Source organism: Podarcis erhardii, assembly GCF_964252035.2.
Source record: "Podarcis erhardii genome assembly, chromosome: 5".
Taxonomy (NCBI): Eukaryota; Metazoa; Chordata; class Lepidosauria; order Squamata; family Lacertidae; genus Podarcis; species Podarcis erhardii.
The window spans coordinates 34015821-34034923 of NC_138509.1; the positions used below are offsets into that span (position 1 = coordinate 34015821).

General features: G+C 40.1%; 1 protein-coding gene across 17 annotated transcripts in view; it reads left to right on the top strand.

Annotated features, from left to right (window-relative positions):
* The window catches only part of PCDH15 (protocadherin related 15), a 649889-nt gene that overhangs the window by 468019 nt on the left and 162767 nt on the right, over positions 1–19103 (top strand). For all 17 annotated transcript variants that reach the window (XM_081861749.1, XM_081861756.1, XM_081861754.1 and 14 more), the window contains 3 exons: positions 340–546; positions 8310–8444; positions 10031–10180. In XM_081861749.1, coding sequence (XP_081717875.1) covers positions 340–546; positions 8310–8444; positions 10031–10180 — 492 coding nt within the window. The remainder of the gene's footprint in view (positions 1–339; positions 547–8309; positions 8445–10030; positions 10181–19103) is intronic.

The following is a 19103-nucleotide window of genomic DNA, read 5'->3' on the forward strand; positions in this document are numbered from 1 at the left end:
TTCTTGGGGCTTCAAAATGACAATGACCTCTGGAATGTGGTGTCTTATGCACAGTCCTTCCTTGAGTGCAATGCTTAATATTATTTGGTTATTTATTTATAAGAATAAATGATTTTGCCAGTTATGGTTATTTAACAATTTGTTATTACTGTGTGTGTGGTGGCTGGTTGGTTGGTTTTTAACATTTGTAATAATGTTTTTGGAAGCTGGCTTGCAAGGGCCTCCTAAAAGACATCTTACGAATGTTTTTAATTAATAAATAAATTCTGTTGGAGTTAATAGCCCTACTTGGATGGGGGCTAACTTTACCAGTAACAAACACACTTTTTGCTTTTGTAGGCAGAACAAGACAATGGTCATCCTCTTCCAGCATTTGCCAATCTACATATTGAAGTTCTAGATGAAAACAATCAGAAGCCTTACTTCACAGAAGCAGCGTACGAGGGCTTTATTTTAGAGTCCTCCCCTGTGGGTACAACGATCTCAGATAACCAGAACTTGACGTCTCCACTGCAGATCATAGCTTTGGATAACGATGTAGAAGAGGTTTGTGTTTTGCATTGTTAAAACATTCAAGTGTGCTCTGTGAAATGCCATATTTGTCCATAAACGCTGGATGATTTCATAAATAGATTTTTAATAACCCGATTGCACCAAGGTTTACCAGTGTAACTGCTGCATGTGACACACACAAAATGTGGGTTAAAATAAATATCAGAATTTTTGGAAACAGTCCTCAACAGATTACTTTCCCACAGTACAAAGACTGTTTCAGGCTAATCTCTTGTTTCTGTGATCCATTAAAAAGCAGTGAAATATTTTCTCTAGTGTTTTTTGCAACTGAAGTGATTCAATTCCAGGCTAGAATGACAATAATGTACTTGAAGGGGCTCTGATTCAGGGTTTTTTCTGATTAGTTCAGGCCATTAGACAAATTCAGGCAGGAATGGCGAACAAAGTTTAACAATAAGGCTTGATTGACCATTAGGGTGGTTAGCTAAGGAAGTTTTGAAATTCCATCCATAGTAGTAAAAAGATACGTTTTTGCCATTTAGGAGGAAACAAAACATTGTGTAGAAGGCAGATCGTAATATTCTTCATGATAAAGTCTAAAGTGATACTGTGGATAAACCTGGATGCTTTTTCACAGATACACTGTACTGTGGATGCAGCTTCACAGATTGTCACCACCCAATCATAGCATAGGCAGAATGGCTAGATGCAGAGGACAGGACAGGACCCCGGTACTTTCAAGAGTTCTACAGAGGGCATACACCTTATAATGTAGTTAGAAAAGCTACTCTCCTCATGTTTTACCCCATAGATTGGTCTCCACCAAGCCTCCACTCTTCTCTGTCTTGTGCAAGCCTCTTGAGGTCAGCATATGTCTCCTCCCCTTTCTCATATTTAGTTTATTTTATGCAGCCATAGCTAGATGCCTTCCTGTTCTACCAGTCCCCCTTCAATTATATCTTTGACAAGTTCCCCGTTTATTTATTTATCTATTTTAGAATGTGCTCTATTGTACTCGATTGCCTGCCTCTCAGTAGTGAAAAGCCACGCCTGCTGGATTCCCCTCTATCCTCCTTTACATCTAACTAGGCCAATCTAACACAAACTAGCATACATAAGGATCAATTCTGAAAATGTGTAAAATAACAGGTGGTTTATGAGTGACTTTTTTATATAAGCAAATTGCATAACCCATGCTGAAATGAAGCCTTATGAATTTTGGAAGGAGTGAAGAAAATGAGATGGTTATGCTTAGACTTTCATTTGGGATAAATGCATGATGAGATGTGTTTCAAAAGCAGCATGTGGTTCTTGTTAAGGAATGGGTTGCTATCCAGAAAGGCAGGAGAGATCATAGCACAAGAAGATATTTCATGACTTACTGAAGGGTTTTAATATAAAAATGTGATGAGCATGTTCCAGCCAAAAGTGGGCACTTTCAAGTCCAATAGATTTGAACGAGAGAATTAAAGATGAGTTTAAATTTTGCCCATTGACATGAGAATTTCTAGATACTTAAAAGATTCAGGGCACAAGTTCATGACACAAATTCGCACATAGTATATGCACATAGAGCAAATCATATTTATGATGCAAATGTAGACAGACTTTCAGAGGGAAAAACAAAAATCCAGCTTTAGTTTACTTTGAGCTGTGGGATGAAAACAGGATATTCTGGACCTAATACATTAATTTCCCACTGGGCAAATTAAGAGGTTAGGTGGGTGGAGTCTTACTGGAACTGTTCTTTTGCCACATCTCCCAGTGAGTAAATTGTTTTTCATGTTTAAAAAACAGAGTAGGGACAGGATCCACTTCAAAAGGCTTGGGGCTTAGGCCTAAGTGCCACCTGCTAACAGTGCTGTTCCTTGCGGAAATCTATAGGACCAGGATCATGCCTCATTTTTTATGGTGTTTTTCTTCATACCATCACAGTCTTCCAGAACCTTGAAAGTTGTTGCTGCAGTTCCTAAAAGTGCCTGGTGCATGATCTTCAAATACACATGCACACAGCATGTGGAGCAACTCTCTTGATGGATGCATTATTTACTAGCAGCTGGCATCTGATGACCATGCCGTACAATGTGGTCCTAAGGTGGAGACATGTGGGAATAGGCAGCTGGGATGACTTCCAAAATGCCTTGTTTCCTCTTGTCTGATTTTACCCAGGTTTCCAGCCTACTGCTCGTTTTGAAACTGGAAGGAGGTTTCATAGTTCAGCATAGCCTGTCAGCATATTGAATCTAGATAGTACTGAAGACACCAAATTTGGTAACCCATGTTGCCAGGATAAGTGGGTGGGGAGGAAGAGAGAGAAAAAACATGTTTCACTGATGGCATTAAGATGCCTAAGAACATAGGAGGCTGCCTAATACTGAGTCAGACCAATCGTCCATCCAGCTCAGTATTACCTAATTTGTAATGTTCTGTTCGAATGTTGTAACTTGCCCTGGGACCATAGAGTAAAGGGCAGGATGGTGGTGATAATGTTAATACATTGACTGGTTTTCAGAGCCTCTTCCAGTCCCACCTAATATGCCAGGAATTGAATTTGTGACCTTCTGCATGCAAAGTTCTGTCACTGAGCTACAGCACTTCCTCCTGGTTGCTCAAGTCTGGGATGTTGATAAATTTATAATTATTCCTGGAATTTTAGGTAGGGACCACTTCAGGAGTAAGAAGAGGCGGTGGCCAAGTTCTGTTAGCAGCTGCATCATCCTTGGAAAGAGAAGAAACCTCCTTCCCAACCTCACCAGCAATTCAGATGGCTGTCACTCGCTCCAGTATTTTAGAAGCCTGTGGCTATTGGATTCCTAGATTTTGCATCTCTGACTACCAGTTTCCAGAAGCAATACAGGAGCATTAGGACTCTGCAGAACTTGCATTAGCTTCTTGGACTTTTAGAAGGATTAAAAGAAAGTGGGGCTTTGGGGGCCATGAAGCTTTTAAATAGGTCATCAGACTATATAAATAAATGCTCGTATGTCAAAACAGGTATCTCTGTAACTAGATAGACTCAATGGCAGCACAGGGAAAAGGAAGGGGGAATAGAATTAGCTGCTTAAGTAATTTTTCAATAATATTTTCAGTCAAGTTTTTTAAAGAGTCAACTTTGTCAACTAACATCACTGTAATCTCATTTACATATTATCAAAAATATTTAATTCAAAATTAAAACATGGTAAATTTGTTTTCCTGCATTAAATCAAAAACAGAAATAAAGATTCAATGCTAATTTAACTCCCTGTAGACGAACCCCTGGGGTGTAACAATTTGATTTCTGCATGTGAGAACATGAGCATCGGAAGATTTGGTAAAATTAATGAACATGCATTTTCCCTCTTGAATCGAAAGACAGAAGTTAGTGTTAATAATCGTGTGGAGTTCACAAGCTCAGACATGGAATTAGTGTAGAACATTAAGTATTCATTTTAGCATGAGACTTCTGCATTAGCTTCAAGCTCAACATTAACTCTGTAGCAGAATGTCTGGATGAGGCCTGTGAAACTTGTGATCCACAAAGTGATTTATGCTCTTGAGCTATCTATGTTATCCTACCCAGAAGGCTGATCTACAATAGAAGGAAATTAAAAATGCAAACAACAACAGCTGGCATAATGCAGGCTCCAAAGTCAGTAAAGCAACATGGCATATTATGGTTTAAGACAGTGTGAAAGGGATTATAAACCTTGTTGTGTGACTCAGGAAAACTAACATAGACAGCTAGTCAGTATGGTCCCTGTGGCACAGTTCAACTGGCCTTGAAAAAATGCTCTGTCCCTTTCACAGGAAGAGAGAGATTTCCCATGGAAGCTGATTATAACCTCTATTGGTTGTACCTTACCCAGATAGTCCTTCTGGGCTATCATTTGCAATATTTTTCACAGTTGCCAATTGAACTGGGAAACCATTCTGGATTTGAAGTTTCTCAGCAGATTTCTGGCAAAAAAAACCACCCAAAATTCGTGATAGAGATGTTGAAATCCATTGCCAAGGTGATTCAGGAAAGAATCTTTTGAACTTTTGTTCACTAAACTGAAACTTATTGTTGTGTTTACATCCATTTAGTTCCCTGGAGGTTTGGTTGGTTCACATACAGCTCAGAGCAGAATACTACTCTTTAGCCTATATTCAGTCCCTTATGTATTCTCAAAGGTTACTGCAGACCTTAGAGCTCACCTCAACCCCTTTAGTTGAGTTTGCATCCACATCTAACTAGATGATATTCTAAGAAGACATTTCTGACCCACCCATAATTACTCCAAGATATGCACTATATGGATTTCCACAGCCCCCTTGTCATTAGGCATTAAACAAACTTCAGGGCAGAAGCTACAACCTCCTCAAACACCACAGAGCCAGGTGCCCATTCTGCATACCCTGTAGTATTGTTTCTCCCCACAAGGCAAGACTACACCTCCCTCCTAGTCTGTGGCAAGGGGCAGTGAGCATCCTCAGCTCCTTGTGCTGCTACTCTGCGGTGGTGCTTCTAAATGTATGGTGCAGCTCCCAATATGCAAAGTTATGAGCAGGGCCTCTTCCCAGGAGACAGAGTCACCCTGAGGACTAACAAGGCTTTCTGATGAAATACCCAGAGTCAATTCAGCTCTGTCTATGCTCCTTGCTTTGCCCTGGCTGGAGACAAAGGCAAGATGAATTTTGACTATACCCCTGCTTTTCTCCCACAGGTTGCAAGACCTTGGGTGAATCGGTATAGTGGGACTTTATCCAAGATCCAAATTCATAGCTCCTGCTGTTTAGTACAAATAACATCCTCATATTATAGGAAATGAACACAGTGGTGTCAGGTTCCTGTGGCCAACAACAAAATCCACCCTTAACCTCTACTTTTGTTCAAAAGCTTTATCTTCATAAACACAGTGTTTTCTGAGGAATAACCAACACTGGTTTTCCATAAGAGAAGATGTTGGAGAACCCCAGTGTACCTGTATAAATGTTATTTAGGAATTCTAATTTCCCCAGCTAACAACTTACCAGTCAGGTAGCTTTCTCTTTTTTTTTTACTTCTACTTCCTCCTTCTACCCTTTTAACCTTCATAAGAGATGGTGCAGAAATATTTCTTCTGTTTCCTGCAAATCACAACATGTGTGTGTGATCTAACAGTGCGAGCATTGTTAACCTCAGAAGAGAGAATGCACATGAGCTTGTGACTCCCCTTTCATGAATAGGGAAATATCAGTGAAATATCAATCTTATAAAAGGAAAGTGTTTTGAGTGTTAGATTCGGTCTAAATTTGTAATCTTTACAAAGGAAAGAAGATCTTGATAGTGCTTTTGTTTGGTGGTCCATTGCTTTTACATGTCTTATTTCAATAGCTTTTTTAAGTGGTTCCAGGCATTATATAAGTTTACTGCTTACACTTATTTTATTTTCTATTTGCTTCGTTTTGTTTTTTAGGTCCCACCAGGTGCCATCCCTGTAGGTATTTTTAGATGTTTGTGTGGGTGTGTTAACTCCTTCCTACTCATCGACTTTACTTTTTTTCACCTTTCTTCCTGTATATAAAAAAAAAATTACAAAAAAGTTGAGCTGTCTTTTGCTGAATATACTTTTTCAAAACACTAATTTTGGAAGAAAAGAAAAACCTATTTAATAGCAGCGTTCCTTTCTCTGTTTCCATACCTCATCTGAAGATCAGAACTGTGATTATCTCTTCTGAAGAAGTGGCAGCCACATCATGTTCAAAGCTACCATCTCACTTCCTTACCCCCTTTTCACCCATTGTGCACTGTCCTGTATTTCTCCTACTTCTTGTCTGCACACAGCAGTGCTACTGACATAAAACAGAATGCAGAACATGGGGGAAAGAGATGCATCACGTGTGAAAAAGATCCTTAGTACTTTCCCTGTTTCTCTGTTCCTATTCCTGTCAGTTGCAGTGATGCTGTTAACACTTGTTGGAACACGAGCGACCACCTGTAGAAACTTCCTTTTGAAATATCTTACAAGTCTTCGATATTTCAATTAGCTGGTAAAAGGAAAGTGTGTCACATTAATGGGTGCTTACAAGGTTTTTATAATACGTATTTGCTTAGCAAATAAATGTTATTCAAGTACTTGCAGAAAAATTATATGGAAACTTTTGAAAATGGGAAGTCCTGATGTTGTCTGAAAATTGGTGTGTGGAATGAGACCTTTATTACTCTTCTTGGCTGGCTTGCTGCCTAGGAGTCTGATGACTTTCAGTTATCACAGCATACTCCACAATAGCATCTCACAAATACTATTCACAACAGCATTGCAAAAATACAGTTTCATGGAATTTGACCTGGGGAGCACATTATTTGGCTGCCGTTGTGGCACATGGTGCTGCCTTGTTTATTCAGAAATGTAACATTTCCACTAATCCCAAAACTGTAACAAATTAGATGAAGGGAAAAACCCACCACCTCCTCACAGCTTGGGCCATGCTTATTTTTTTATATATTTTTTCATCTTCTGGGCTCTTTGGTCACAGTGTTCAAATATGTATTGCAGAGTACACTTTGCAGAGGAAAGTATTGTAGGTTGAGAGTATTTGTGGTGTGTTGGATCCATTCTTAAAGTTGACCCAGTAAGTTACATGACTCACTTGAGTCTCATTGATTTCAGTGGATCTCACTCTAAGCCTGGATCCAACCCAGCATTTTAAAACAGTTCCATAGAGGGACACCAGCTCCTGGGAGCTGAGCAGTTTTGGGCCCCCTCAATATCTTTTGGGAGGTGGCTAGGGCTGCCCAATGTTGAGGGGGTGGAGGAGGCTGAGGGCGGAACAGCTCCAGCAGCTCGCTCTTTCTCCTCCTGCTGCTTCAGAGGGGAAGAAGGGTGGAAGCAGGTGGAGGAGGCGCCACCAGCCATTGAAGCCATGTAGCCACTGTGTTCCGCTCTGCCCCCAGCTTCTCTCGACATCCTGATATCACATGTGTGATTTTGACCCTGCAATCGCCCTTGCAAGCTGGTGCCTCTGGTTCTATATGAATTAAAGCAAAGAGCTCCATCGCATTGAAAACTTAGCCATTTTTAATGCCTTCTACCATTTTTTAAACCAAGGGAATCCTCTTATTTCCCAGTGATGTGGGCCCTTTTTTCTGATACAGAAAACAAAAGATCCTTCACTCTGATTCTTTCTAAATGGCTTGCTTTGTGGCACAAATGGAGATCTTCAGCCCTTTGTTCTATGACATACAAGCAACAGCCTCACACCAGTTGCCAACATGTCAAAGCTATTGTGCTTCCCAATTACGTTAAGCATACTGGCAGCTTTCTCAAGACCTTCAATGGAAGCAGATGCTTTGAATCATAAATTATCATCTTCCCATTGGCGTGTTGAAATCTGCATTGTAAGAACGGCTGTTTTTAGCAAATATGTTATCAGCGAATTGTATAATGCTTTCGCTATGGACTGCGGTTTTGTTCATCTGGCAGGTGGCTGGAGTCTTCACCCTCCCACTGCTTTTTAAAAGTTTGATCTCGAAATAATTGCTAAAATGCCCAATTGCCAAAAGACGGTTATGATCAGAGCTCAAATTATTTGGGAAAAGGCTGATGGTTTTTCACTGGCACTTCTGGTTAAAAAGAAAACAGTGCAGTGGGGATAAGGACTGCCTCCCCCAGCACCTCCCTCCAATTCAAGAAGAGATTGTAATTCCAGCAATTTAGATAAACTGTATTGCATTTCCTCCCAAATGTCATTGTCTGTCTAGATACATAGTACTATAAATAAAACAGCCTGCATGCATATTGTTACTAGACCTTTGAGAATGTAATAACCATTCTCTTCATTTCTCTTTCAAGACAAAGGACCCCCTGCTCCATATTTTTCTAAACGACTACAACACATTTTTCACTGTGACTCAGACTGGCATAACTCGCTACCTCACCTTGCTTCAACCAGTTGACAGGGAGCTCCAACAGCTGTACACCTTTTCGGTAAGCAAAGTTCAGTTGCTGATTTATTGTTGGAGAACAAGTAGGATATTTTTGCCGGATATGTCAAATCGGCATAAATTTTAAGAAAGCTGTTTCACAAAATCAGAGAATTGGAAGAAGTTTTGTAGGCAGTGACGTTGAACCCTCCTGTTGAGTGCAGGAAATCCATAACAAGAGCAGCTGCCCCGCCTCTGCTTTAAGACCTGCAGCAATGGGGAGCCCACCCATCCACCCTACATAATTCAGTTCATTATTAAACTGCTTTTACAGCTACAAAGTTTCTCCTTCTGTTCAACCAATCTGCCCTCTGGTAACTTCAACCCATTGGATCAACTCCCAGTCTGTTGAGCAGCAGTGATCAAGTCTTTGCCCTCTTGAGTAGGATAGGCTTTCAGGTATTTGAGAGAGTCATTGTGTGTCCCACTCAGTCTTGTCTTCTCCAGGATAAACATACCAAGTTCTTTCAAACTTTCCTCTTTGGACTTGGCTTTCCGTACTGCTGACCATCTTTGTTGCATTCCTTGTTAAGCATATAGATACAAAGTTATATCCGGTGCCTTGTACTTTCACAAGAGGTACAGTGGTACCTCAGGTTACATATGCTTCAAGTTACATACGCTTTAGGTTACAGACTCCGCTAACCCAGAAATAATGCTTCAGGTTAAGAACTTTGCTTCAGGATGAGAACAGAAATCGTGCTCCAGTGGCACGGCAGCAGCAGGAGGCCCCATTAGCTAAAGTGGTGCTTCAGGTTAAGAACAGTTTCAGGTTAAGAACAGACCTCCGGAACGAATTAAGTACCTAACCTGAGGTACCACTGTAGGGTCTTTTCGTAGACTTCAAATCTCCTGTGAGACATGCTGCCTTCATGTGCACAGTGTGGTACATTAGTGTACAGTGTGGTGGTAGTGTGGGCATCACCTGACTCCCGACAACTGAGTCACTGCTTTGAGGAGGTCAGGTGAGCACCACTGTCCCATCACACATCTTCTGTGACTGTAGACTCTGCTGATTGGTTCTGCCTATAATGAGATCATTTGTTATAAGCAAATGAACGACGACTGTTACTGAAGGTGTTACAGGCTTGCAAGTCATAATTTGGAGCATGAAACCCAGATGATAGTTAATCATTTTAATAGCTTACTTATTCCTTTTGCTTCATCTTTACATTATTGTGAGCAATTTCACACATATTATGCAGGGCAAACCAAGTTTGCAAGTGAGTATTTGCTGACAGGGATCGGCAGTCATTCCTAGCTCCCTAAGCAACACCCTTCTTTTCAATTTACACCTTTAGATCTACAGCTTTAAAAAGGTAATGTGTGAATAGATCTAAAGGAGAATAAAAAGGAGGTAGCTCACCAATTAAAATAAAACATTATCCCCATGATTCTCTTGGATATAATTCTTCACCTAGAAAATGTTTTGAAATGGGATTTTAAAGTGATTTCAGGAACTGCTCTAATCAGTATACTGAGGTTGTGTGCATGATGTGCTAAAGCTCAGTTTCAGTTATACTTGAATTATTATGTTTATTTAATTGTATTTTTTCTCAAAGTTTTTCTCATGTCTGTTTGTTTTTGAAGATGATAGCTTCTGATGGTGTGCAAGAAAGCCCCCCAGTCACAGTCAATATTGTTGTGATTGACGCAAATGATAACTCTCCAACCTTCTCCAACATATCATATAATGTCAAGATTTACACAGACATGAGGCCTGGAGAAAGCGTTATCAAGGTACATTGGTTTTTTCAGCATGTTAGTGGAACATATTAAAGTGGAACATATTAAATGTAAATAAAAAATGTTCAGGAGGAAGGATCCCGATCTTCACCCGCAGAGCTACTGTTATAGGGCAGTATACAAAATAAATAGAGAGAGAGATGATGATAGATAGATAGACAGATAGATAGTAAAGTAAAATAAGCATGAGACAGAAATCCAGACAGTCTTTAATTTCAATCATTTCAACTTGCCTTGTGAAAGATGTGTTAGGAAGGAAAATCGGAAGAGTCAAAAATGTAAAGAATGCATTCTCATTTTTCAGTGTGAAAATAAGTAATACTCATTTTCCACAGAATCCGTAGTGGGAGGAAATATTTTCTTGCTATTGTTTCTGACACCACTGGTGGCCTCTGTAGAGGGAAAATCAGTACATAACACCTTTCAGAGGCTTGTATTGAATACTGTTTTAGACAATTGAGGACTTATTTGTTTTGGGGGTTTGTTTTTGTTTTGGCTTTGTGAGACTTTACCTTGAGATTTGGGCTTTGTATATAGCTTTAGTGCTATTCTTCAATTCAGCTCTTGCAGAAGTTGATCCTTAATACATTTTCTCCTGAGCTGTAGATTTTTTTAATCACTGCTTACTACAATTATATATTCATGTGAATAAAGAGATTCAGACTGGCAATTTTGTTGCATTGTAATTGGACAGCTAATTGTTTTAAGATACCAGTTCTGGTTTCTTCTTATGTGAATGTCATTATCTTCATTTACCATAGATTAGCTCTCTAATCCTGTTGATTATTTTCTTATTGCTGCCATTCAAATAAATGAAAATTAGCCATTGCTTCCAAATGAGTTTAATCCCAAAACCACCACATTTGCTTTGGGATGGCAATTAGATTGGCTAATAGGGTCACTCTAGTTGAAGCAATATACAGATTTTTTCCCCTCAATATTCCTAGAAAAGGTCAGAATGTGGCATGCAAAACGATGAGTTACAATGCTTGGGGCAGTTTAGGAAAATTATCAAATAAGACATGATAGAGGTGTGTATCTTATGTGTGATATGGAGAAAAATGCTAAAACTCAGGCTTCTCTAATGAAGCTGAATTAAACAGACAAAAATGAAAGACTACTTCACACATCACGTACTTAAAAGTATGGAATCCACTGCCATGAGATGTGGTGGTGACCACCAACTTACTGTAGAAGGCTTTAAAAGGTGAATAGACAAATTAATGGAGTGTGAGGCTATCAGTGATGGCTGTGTTCCAGCTCCTGTATCTAAGGTACCATGCTTCTAAATGCCAGTTGTTAAAGGAGAGTGAAATTGCCCTCACCCTGTTTACAAACTTTCCATAGCATCTGACTGGCCAATGTGAGAACAGTATGCTGGACTAGATAGGCCTTTGGTTTAATCCAGCAAGGCTCTGCTTATGTTCCAATGAGAGCCAGTGTGGTGTAGTGGTTAAGAGCGATAGACTCATAATCTGGGGAACCGGGTTCGCATCTCTGCTCCTCCACATGCAGCTGCTGGGTGACCTTGGGTGACCTTGGGCCACTCACCTCACAGAGTGTTTGTTGTGGGGGAGGAAGGGAAAGGAGAATGTTAGCCGCTTTGAGACTTCTTCGGGTAGTGATAAAGCGGGATATCAAATCCAAACTACTACGCTGCTTCTTCTTCTTCTTTATATGCACACACGTGTTGCAAACAGGACTCTTAAATTCTCTCTGCTTCTTTGTTACTTTATTCTGTACTACTGTTTCTTTAACTTTAGATTGCATGCTTCAGGAGCAACAGTATTAACTTTACCATCAGCGTTTTGTCAGCAGGATTCAGGAACCTTAGGCTGTGGACAGACAAAAAATTATTGTAATGATTAATAATGGAGTTATATATTAATAACTTTTCAGAGTGGAGAACCAGTGTGGTGTTGTTGGGTTAGAGGGTTGGACTAGGCCTGTGGAGAAGCATGTGCAAATCCCCACTCTGCCATGGGTAAACTTGACCCAGTTACTCTCTGTCTAACATAACTCACAGTGAGGTTGTGAGGATAAAATGGGCAAGAACTGTGTGTGCTGCCTTGAGATCCTTTGAGGAAAGACAGGATATAAATGTAATGTGCTGCAATTAATTCACTGCAGCAACAGAACTTGGCTGGAAATGGTATTATGAAGCCATCTTGGCCAATTGCGTACACATTCATTGTTGCTGTTCCACCATCGTCCCTTGCCAAAACTGATTTTGCAACATGTTTTTTAAGCATGTCAGCAATACCTGGGAAAAGCAGAGACTAACTCGCATTGATCAGCACTGCTGCAATATATGTATGCATATTTATCTATCATATGCAGCTTATTTACCACAACACAGAAGGTGATGAATAAAGCACAATGTGCCCATAGCAGTTTTTAAAATATGGCAAATTACATTTGCATATTGATTGTTTATATCAATATCAGTGTAGCCTCACATAGGGCTTACTTCTCAATAATCCCACAACTTTGTCAAGAATGCATTACTGTTTTTTAAAACTCATTTTTCTTTGAATGGTGTGCACTCCCCGTATCTACCACCTATGTGTATCTTAAATATAACAGCAAACCAAATTGCTCCCTTGACAAAAGCTGTGGGCTCCCTTGATGTTGGCATGGGGAGTAACCACATGATCTGGATGACCCACAATATCAGAAGGGTGTGTTCAACTTTAAAAATGCATGAGTGGAACAACTTCCCCTGGAGCATATACCACAGATCAGGAGGTACCTTGGGGGTCAAGAGGACCCCAGCATGGTTAACAAGTAGACTCAAAGCAGCTATTAGAGGTGAGAAGGCTTCCTTTAAAGATGGTGGTGACAGACCAGAAAGAAGTTATTGGGGTCATAGTAGATGGCTTGATGAAAATGTCAACCCAGTGTGCAGTAGCTGTGAAAAGAAGCAAATTCAATGCTAGCGATCCTTAGGAAAGGAATTAAAAATAAAGCTATCAATATCATAAAGCTGTTATACAAGTCTATGGTGCGACCGCATTTGGAATACTATGTACAGTGCTTATCGTCTCACCACAAAAATAATATTTTAGAGTTGGAAAAGCTCAGTCCAGATAAGAATGAGGCATTGTTAGTGGGTAGTTCCCTAGACCAGGTGGCTGGGAGGCTACACTCTCTGTGAAGGAACAGGTAAACAGCTTGAAGGTACTTCTGGATCCCTTACTGTCGCTTTAGGCTCAGGTGGCCTCAGTAGCATGGAGGGCACTTAGAGTGTTTGTAGTAAGATTCTAGCCATGAACTTTCTGATTCATATTTCAGTTGCTTAGCTACTCGTTTTACATCTAGATGGTGTCCAACTGAATAATTTTCTTACCTTAATTTATTTATAAATATATACACTCTTGACTCATATAAAACATCAAGGTGATATGGAACAATATCTGCAAGTACAACCAAACATGAAATACACAAAAAGTATGTTGTGGCTTGATGCACTATGAACTTTTTATGAAGAGTCACAATTGGCCATAGAGGGAGTTGCCTAGCAACTACTCATGATTCTTTGCTATTCTGTCCCATTTCATGATGAATATCCCCAACTTTAGCCAGCATGTAGCCACTTATAATGTAACGATAGAGACCGTAGCTTTTGCTTCAGATTAAAGGGCATGGTAGAATAGCAGCTTCTCCCCCACAACTCTGATCCCCTGGTGAGCCGACTTGCAACACCAGAATTCACTCAAAGAAGCACCTGGAAACCATGAGGAAGGCAAGGGAAGCTTCCTGGAGTAAGGAGTCACCTGGGGATCTTCCATAGGCCAGGTAACTCAACAATACATATTTTATTACACTTTGCATTAAATGAATTTGTTTCTATATAAGGCACACATACGCAAATGCCACTGTGTATGCACCAGAGTGAACAAATCAAAAAGTGAAATCATTTTGAGTACCCACTGTGATCTCATATCAAGCATGTACTTGTGCCACAATTGATTCATTCTGTTCATGGGGTATTTGATCTCATAAATGAGGAGAGACCAAATCATTCCCTCATCAGGATGTATCACCTTTGGAGGTTTTCATTATTAGCAGCTGAAAATTGTGGTTGACTTTTATTAGAGTACTGTGAATGTGTCTGAGATAAAAGTCAAGGGCCACTGTGTCTTTTTAGTTGCCTCCTCTTAAACTGAAGAGGGAGAGGCCATGTGGTGAGTAAGGTGGAGTTAAGTACCTCCTCTACAGAAATAATTTTCAGTTTTCTGAGCTGATCAGTTGTCAAGAGGTCAGAAGTGCAGATTGTTCAGCTGACTGACCCAATGGAAGAGAAAGGGGTGACTTTGCCATGAGAATATTGAGGAAAGGGATTCACTTGTGAGGTCTGACTGTGAATGAAAAGCAAAGGCTTTTGTATAAAATGCAAATACATAGAGCTATACTGTCAGCAACAACAGTAATCTGAGAAAAAAGGTGTGTGTTCACAGCTGGCACTGAAATGAAGGGATTGCTCTGATTTTACCATTTGGTTTTGACCATGAAACTTGTCATAGATAGGTAGACAGAAGGGCTGGTGTCAGTGTCCTCTGTTATTGATGATGACACAGGCTGAAAGGTGGAAGGGCCATAGCTCTGCCGTAGATCATGTGCCTTGCATGCAGAAGGTGTCAGCTTCAATCCCTGGCATCTCCAGGTAAAACTGGGAGTGACTGTTCTCTGAAGCCCTAGAGAACCACTGTCAATCTGTGTAGACGATACTGAGCTAGATGGACCAGTACACTGACTCAATGTAAGGCAGCTTCCTATGTTCCTAGGTGATTTGCCTAAGGCTATGATCACTGAGTCCTCAGCTGAGCTGAGAATTAAACCACATGTTCTTTACTGCTTAACTATATCTCATCTCACCTCTTCTCAGCTTATAACCATCCTGTACAGGTGATGACAATCCCCTTCCTCTCTTCTTTAGATTTTAGCTTTCTCATTTGCCATACCTTTACCTTGCTGTTTTCCCCAAACTGAGCACGTTTGCACATACTCTCTGCTGCCAAACCCATTGAGTCTCCAAGGAATCTGTGTGGACCACTTGGAAAAGTGATGAAACCATCCCAGCAGTGAATGCTGGGCTCAGGGTGTGGCAGCAGACTCTTGGAGAAAAGAGCTGCATGTTCACCCCTGAAAATAGCCTATTGAATGACCTCAGGAGTGAAGGAGTATGCTGTCCCACTGTCAGAAATGCAGTAAGATTAAAGTGTTCTTTGTGGAATAGGGATGCAAAGGTGGAGGATATGAAGTGGCGGTCCTGCCAGTGTAACTTCATGGCCACAGCTTCACTGCTACTGCCACTGCCACCACCCCAAGCCCTATCCAGGAAGGCAGCTCTGCCCTACCACACGCATCACTTACTTCTCAGTAAAATATATCTGGCCAGCCCTGAAAATGTACTTATAGCATTGATGACTGCAGTGAGCTTAAATATCCTGTTTTTATATTTTCAAAAGTTTGTAGTTCTGCTATCTGGATTGAATTTCAAAATATGCATTCCCATTACAGTTAGAGTATAAATCTGCTTTGGGCTTTTGGACTGCTATAAAGAGTAGTTGATTCAGGTAAGAAATTATTAATTTGATATGTGTTAAACGCACTTGTTTTGGCAGATCTCCATTTACCTCAAATTAAAACATTCTTCAAGGACGAATGACATTTAGGATTGCAATGCTTATAACCTACCTGGCAAGATAACGCACATGAAACCTTTAATCTAGGCTATATTCACACCATTTGTCTAAAGCACACATTAACAGAATCTGGAGAGCTATAGTTTGTTAATGGTTCTGCGAATTGTAGCTCTGAGATCTGCTGCTTAGCAAACTACAGTTCCCAGGATTCTTTGGGGGGGGTACCATGGCTGTTAAAGTGGCACAAGAGTACTTTAAATGTATGGTGTGGATGTCATCCTAGTATTTAAATACTAATTCTTTTTAAACTGTTGGTTTCTTGAGTTTGGGGGCTTGATGGTGGAAGGATTTTGGATCAGATGAGATGTCTGATTTTATTGTATATGAAATTGTAAGATTTAGGAATTTGGCTACTATCCCAAAACACTGACTCCAAGCACAGAGGAACATGCCTCCAAATAAACATATAAAGGATTGGGCTTCACATCTCTTAATTAAGAAACATACAATTTTAATTGGAGGGTTGTATATCAGTCATAATCACACAGATCTTAATATACATCCTTGGAAATTGTGCAGTTCTACTCTGTTGATTTGCCTCCTAATTGCTGTATAATCTTATAAGGACCCTTGCCTCCTTCGAGTGATAATCAGCTGCGATAGCTTCAAAAGGAAAATGGCCCAGGTCAGTCATGATTAGACTGTGAAACCAGATACTCCAATAAAAAGAAGTAGGTTAGAAAAAGAGCCCTGACCTCAGTGCGTTTGTGCAGTTAGACAATAATTCATGATGAAAGGCTCCTTCTATTTGCTAATTGAGTTGCATTACTGAGATAGTAAAACATTTAATTTGAGTGGCATATAGTTGTCTTACAAAAATGACAGTTCCTATTCCAGTATGCTATCTGGCGTGTGTATAATTTGTCAGATGCATTGGCCTTAAAGCTTTTTAAGATAAATGTTTGGAAAACATTAGGGTTGGATTAATCAATGGCATTTGCCATGTGCAGAGCTGGCTACAGGATTTTAAGGATCATTGGACAATGCACCAGTGTCCTACTTTATCTGGAAGAAGTGGTATGTGCAAACTGACTTTTCCTTTACACTTCCTCTGTCCATCTTTGGTGCTCCATGGAAAGTCAGGGTGTTGGGACTGTTGGCGTGGTGGGCCTTTTGCCTGTCTTGAAGCCACCACAGATGTTTCTCCTTTTGCCCAAATGACTACCCAATGAGGTACATCCTCAACATCTCTCTCCATTTGTTTACATTTTGAATAACTTATTGAATTTGGACCCATTTCATGAGTTTGTCATTTAGGGTTATTTTGCACACGTGGCTTTGCTCACAGTCCCACACACGGCTTGCTGACTGATTATGGATGCAAACCTTCCTGCAAATAATAACTATAAAAATTTAACACTCCACTGGCCGCACAGAGCCAGCTTTACAAGCGAAGGTGAACTTTTTTCAGTTTGATTTATCTCCAAAGTGGATTTCTGAGTAAACAGCCTGTGACAAGCACCTTCTGAACCTAGTGCCCCAAGCAGTCACTGGGTCTGCTAAACTCAGCCCTGCCTGACCTCAAAACCCCAATCACCCGCTTTCCCTCTTTGAAATTGTTGGCTCTTTCCCATGTGGAATGGAAGAACGAGTGCACACAATCAAGGACAGAGTTCAGGGAAGAAGTAGGTGGGTTTGATTTATTCATTGATTGGTTACAGCCAATTGAATCCTGGGTTCTTCCCTTTCTCCCTCTTACCTTAACAGTAACCTTTGCAACTGCAATTTTGAAACTTGTGCGGTTGAGTGCTTTCACAGTCCTCAGGATATGGAGATAATTATTTTCTCCTTATCCATCCCCTGTGCCTGACCTCTGTCTGGAGAAGGAGTTAAAATGGATTCATCTTTCTTGAAGTGAGAATGGATCCTGAGATCCTGTGTATTATGAGTACTTCCCTGCCACCTCATATGTCCTTGGATGTATCTGATTTTCTGCCACAACTCCTCTGACATTTCTACCCTTCTACCGCCTCACCTTGTTTCACACCACCTCCTTCTTTACTTCCATTTTTTATTTTTTTTAAAAAATGATTCTGTTCTTAGACCAAGGTAAAGTTCGCAAACTAGGACACTACTTCTGGTTTTGCAGAGTTCGTAAACCGAATAATTTGTAAACAGGACTGTTCTTAAACCAAGGTACCACTGTTAATTATAGGCTTCAGGTCTATGGTCAGCATGCAGTTGGAAATAAAATGAAATGGAAGACACCAAAACAATGTCAGGTAGAATTTGCCTTTCTCTTATGTACTTACATTTTCCGAAAGCAAATCTGTGAAGGAGATATGCAAAAGTCATACTAGAAGTTATTTTCCAAGTGTGGGGAAAGAGTTGCATCTGTGTATAACGTTCATTCAGGAATTGTTTTTGTAGTGCTTAAAGATCTCTCAGTGCTTTTTTTTAAAAAAAATGCTTTTGGGTAAGGATGATTATTCTTTATGAATCAAAGTTAGAAATGACTAGCTGGGAGGGAATAGGCTAAAAGCTGAATTATTATGCACGAATGTAGCTTTTTTCAAGATTTGGTTATAATTACTTGATGTGACTACCTGGTGACACACCTCCATGGAACTTTCAATGTCATTTCCCCAAATTTTCATATCCAGCTTTTTAAACTGTAGCTCTTGGTAAATGGATTACATTGCTGAGGCTGAGAACAAACAAAACTCCCATATTCAGTGGGCTGGCTGAGTTTTGCTTATTAATCCAGAGGTGTCAGCTGCAGTGCCACATGGTAATTTTCATAACACTGTAGGAGTAGCTGGAATAAATTTATGTTAATTGTGTATGACTTTGGGGAAGTGGGTTTGTTTGCCTGGAACACTTTTTCCATGTGTGGTGGTGGATGGAAGGCAAAGCCTTTTGGAACACGACAACTGCAGGTTTCAGTTTAGATCAGCAGGAAGTAATCACATTAGGCATTTGGGAGTCAGACCAATTTGCCTGAACTTTTAGTTCATGACAGACTGGAGTCAGAGTGTCTTATTAGCTTTTCCAAATATAGGTGGAAAACATCACTGGTTGAAAAGGGTTTTGTCCCACTAAACTAATCCTTGTTCAAAATGATTGCAACAGATCAGAACTGGCATCCCAATAAAGCAACATGGCATTGTTAAGGCACAATGCTATGAAGGTTTCTTATAGCTTCCTATTTGCATAATGAGAAACACGTCTTTGCCTCAGCATTAACAGAACATATTTATCATTGTCAG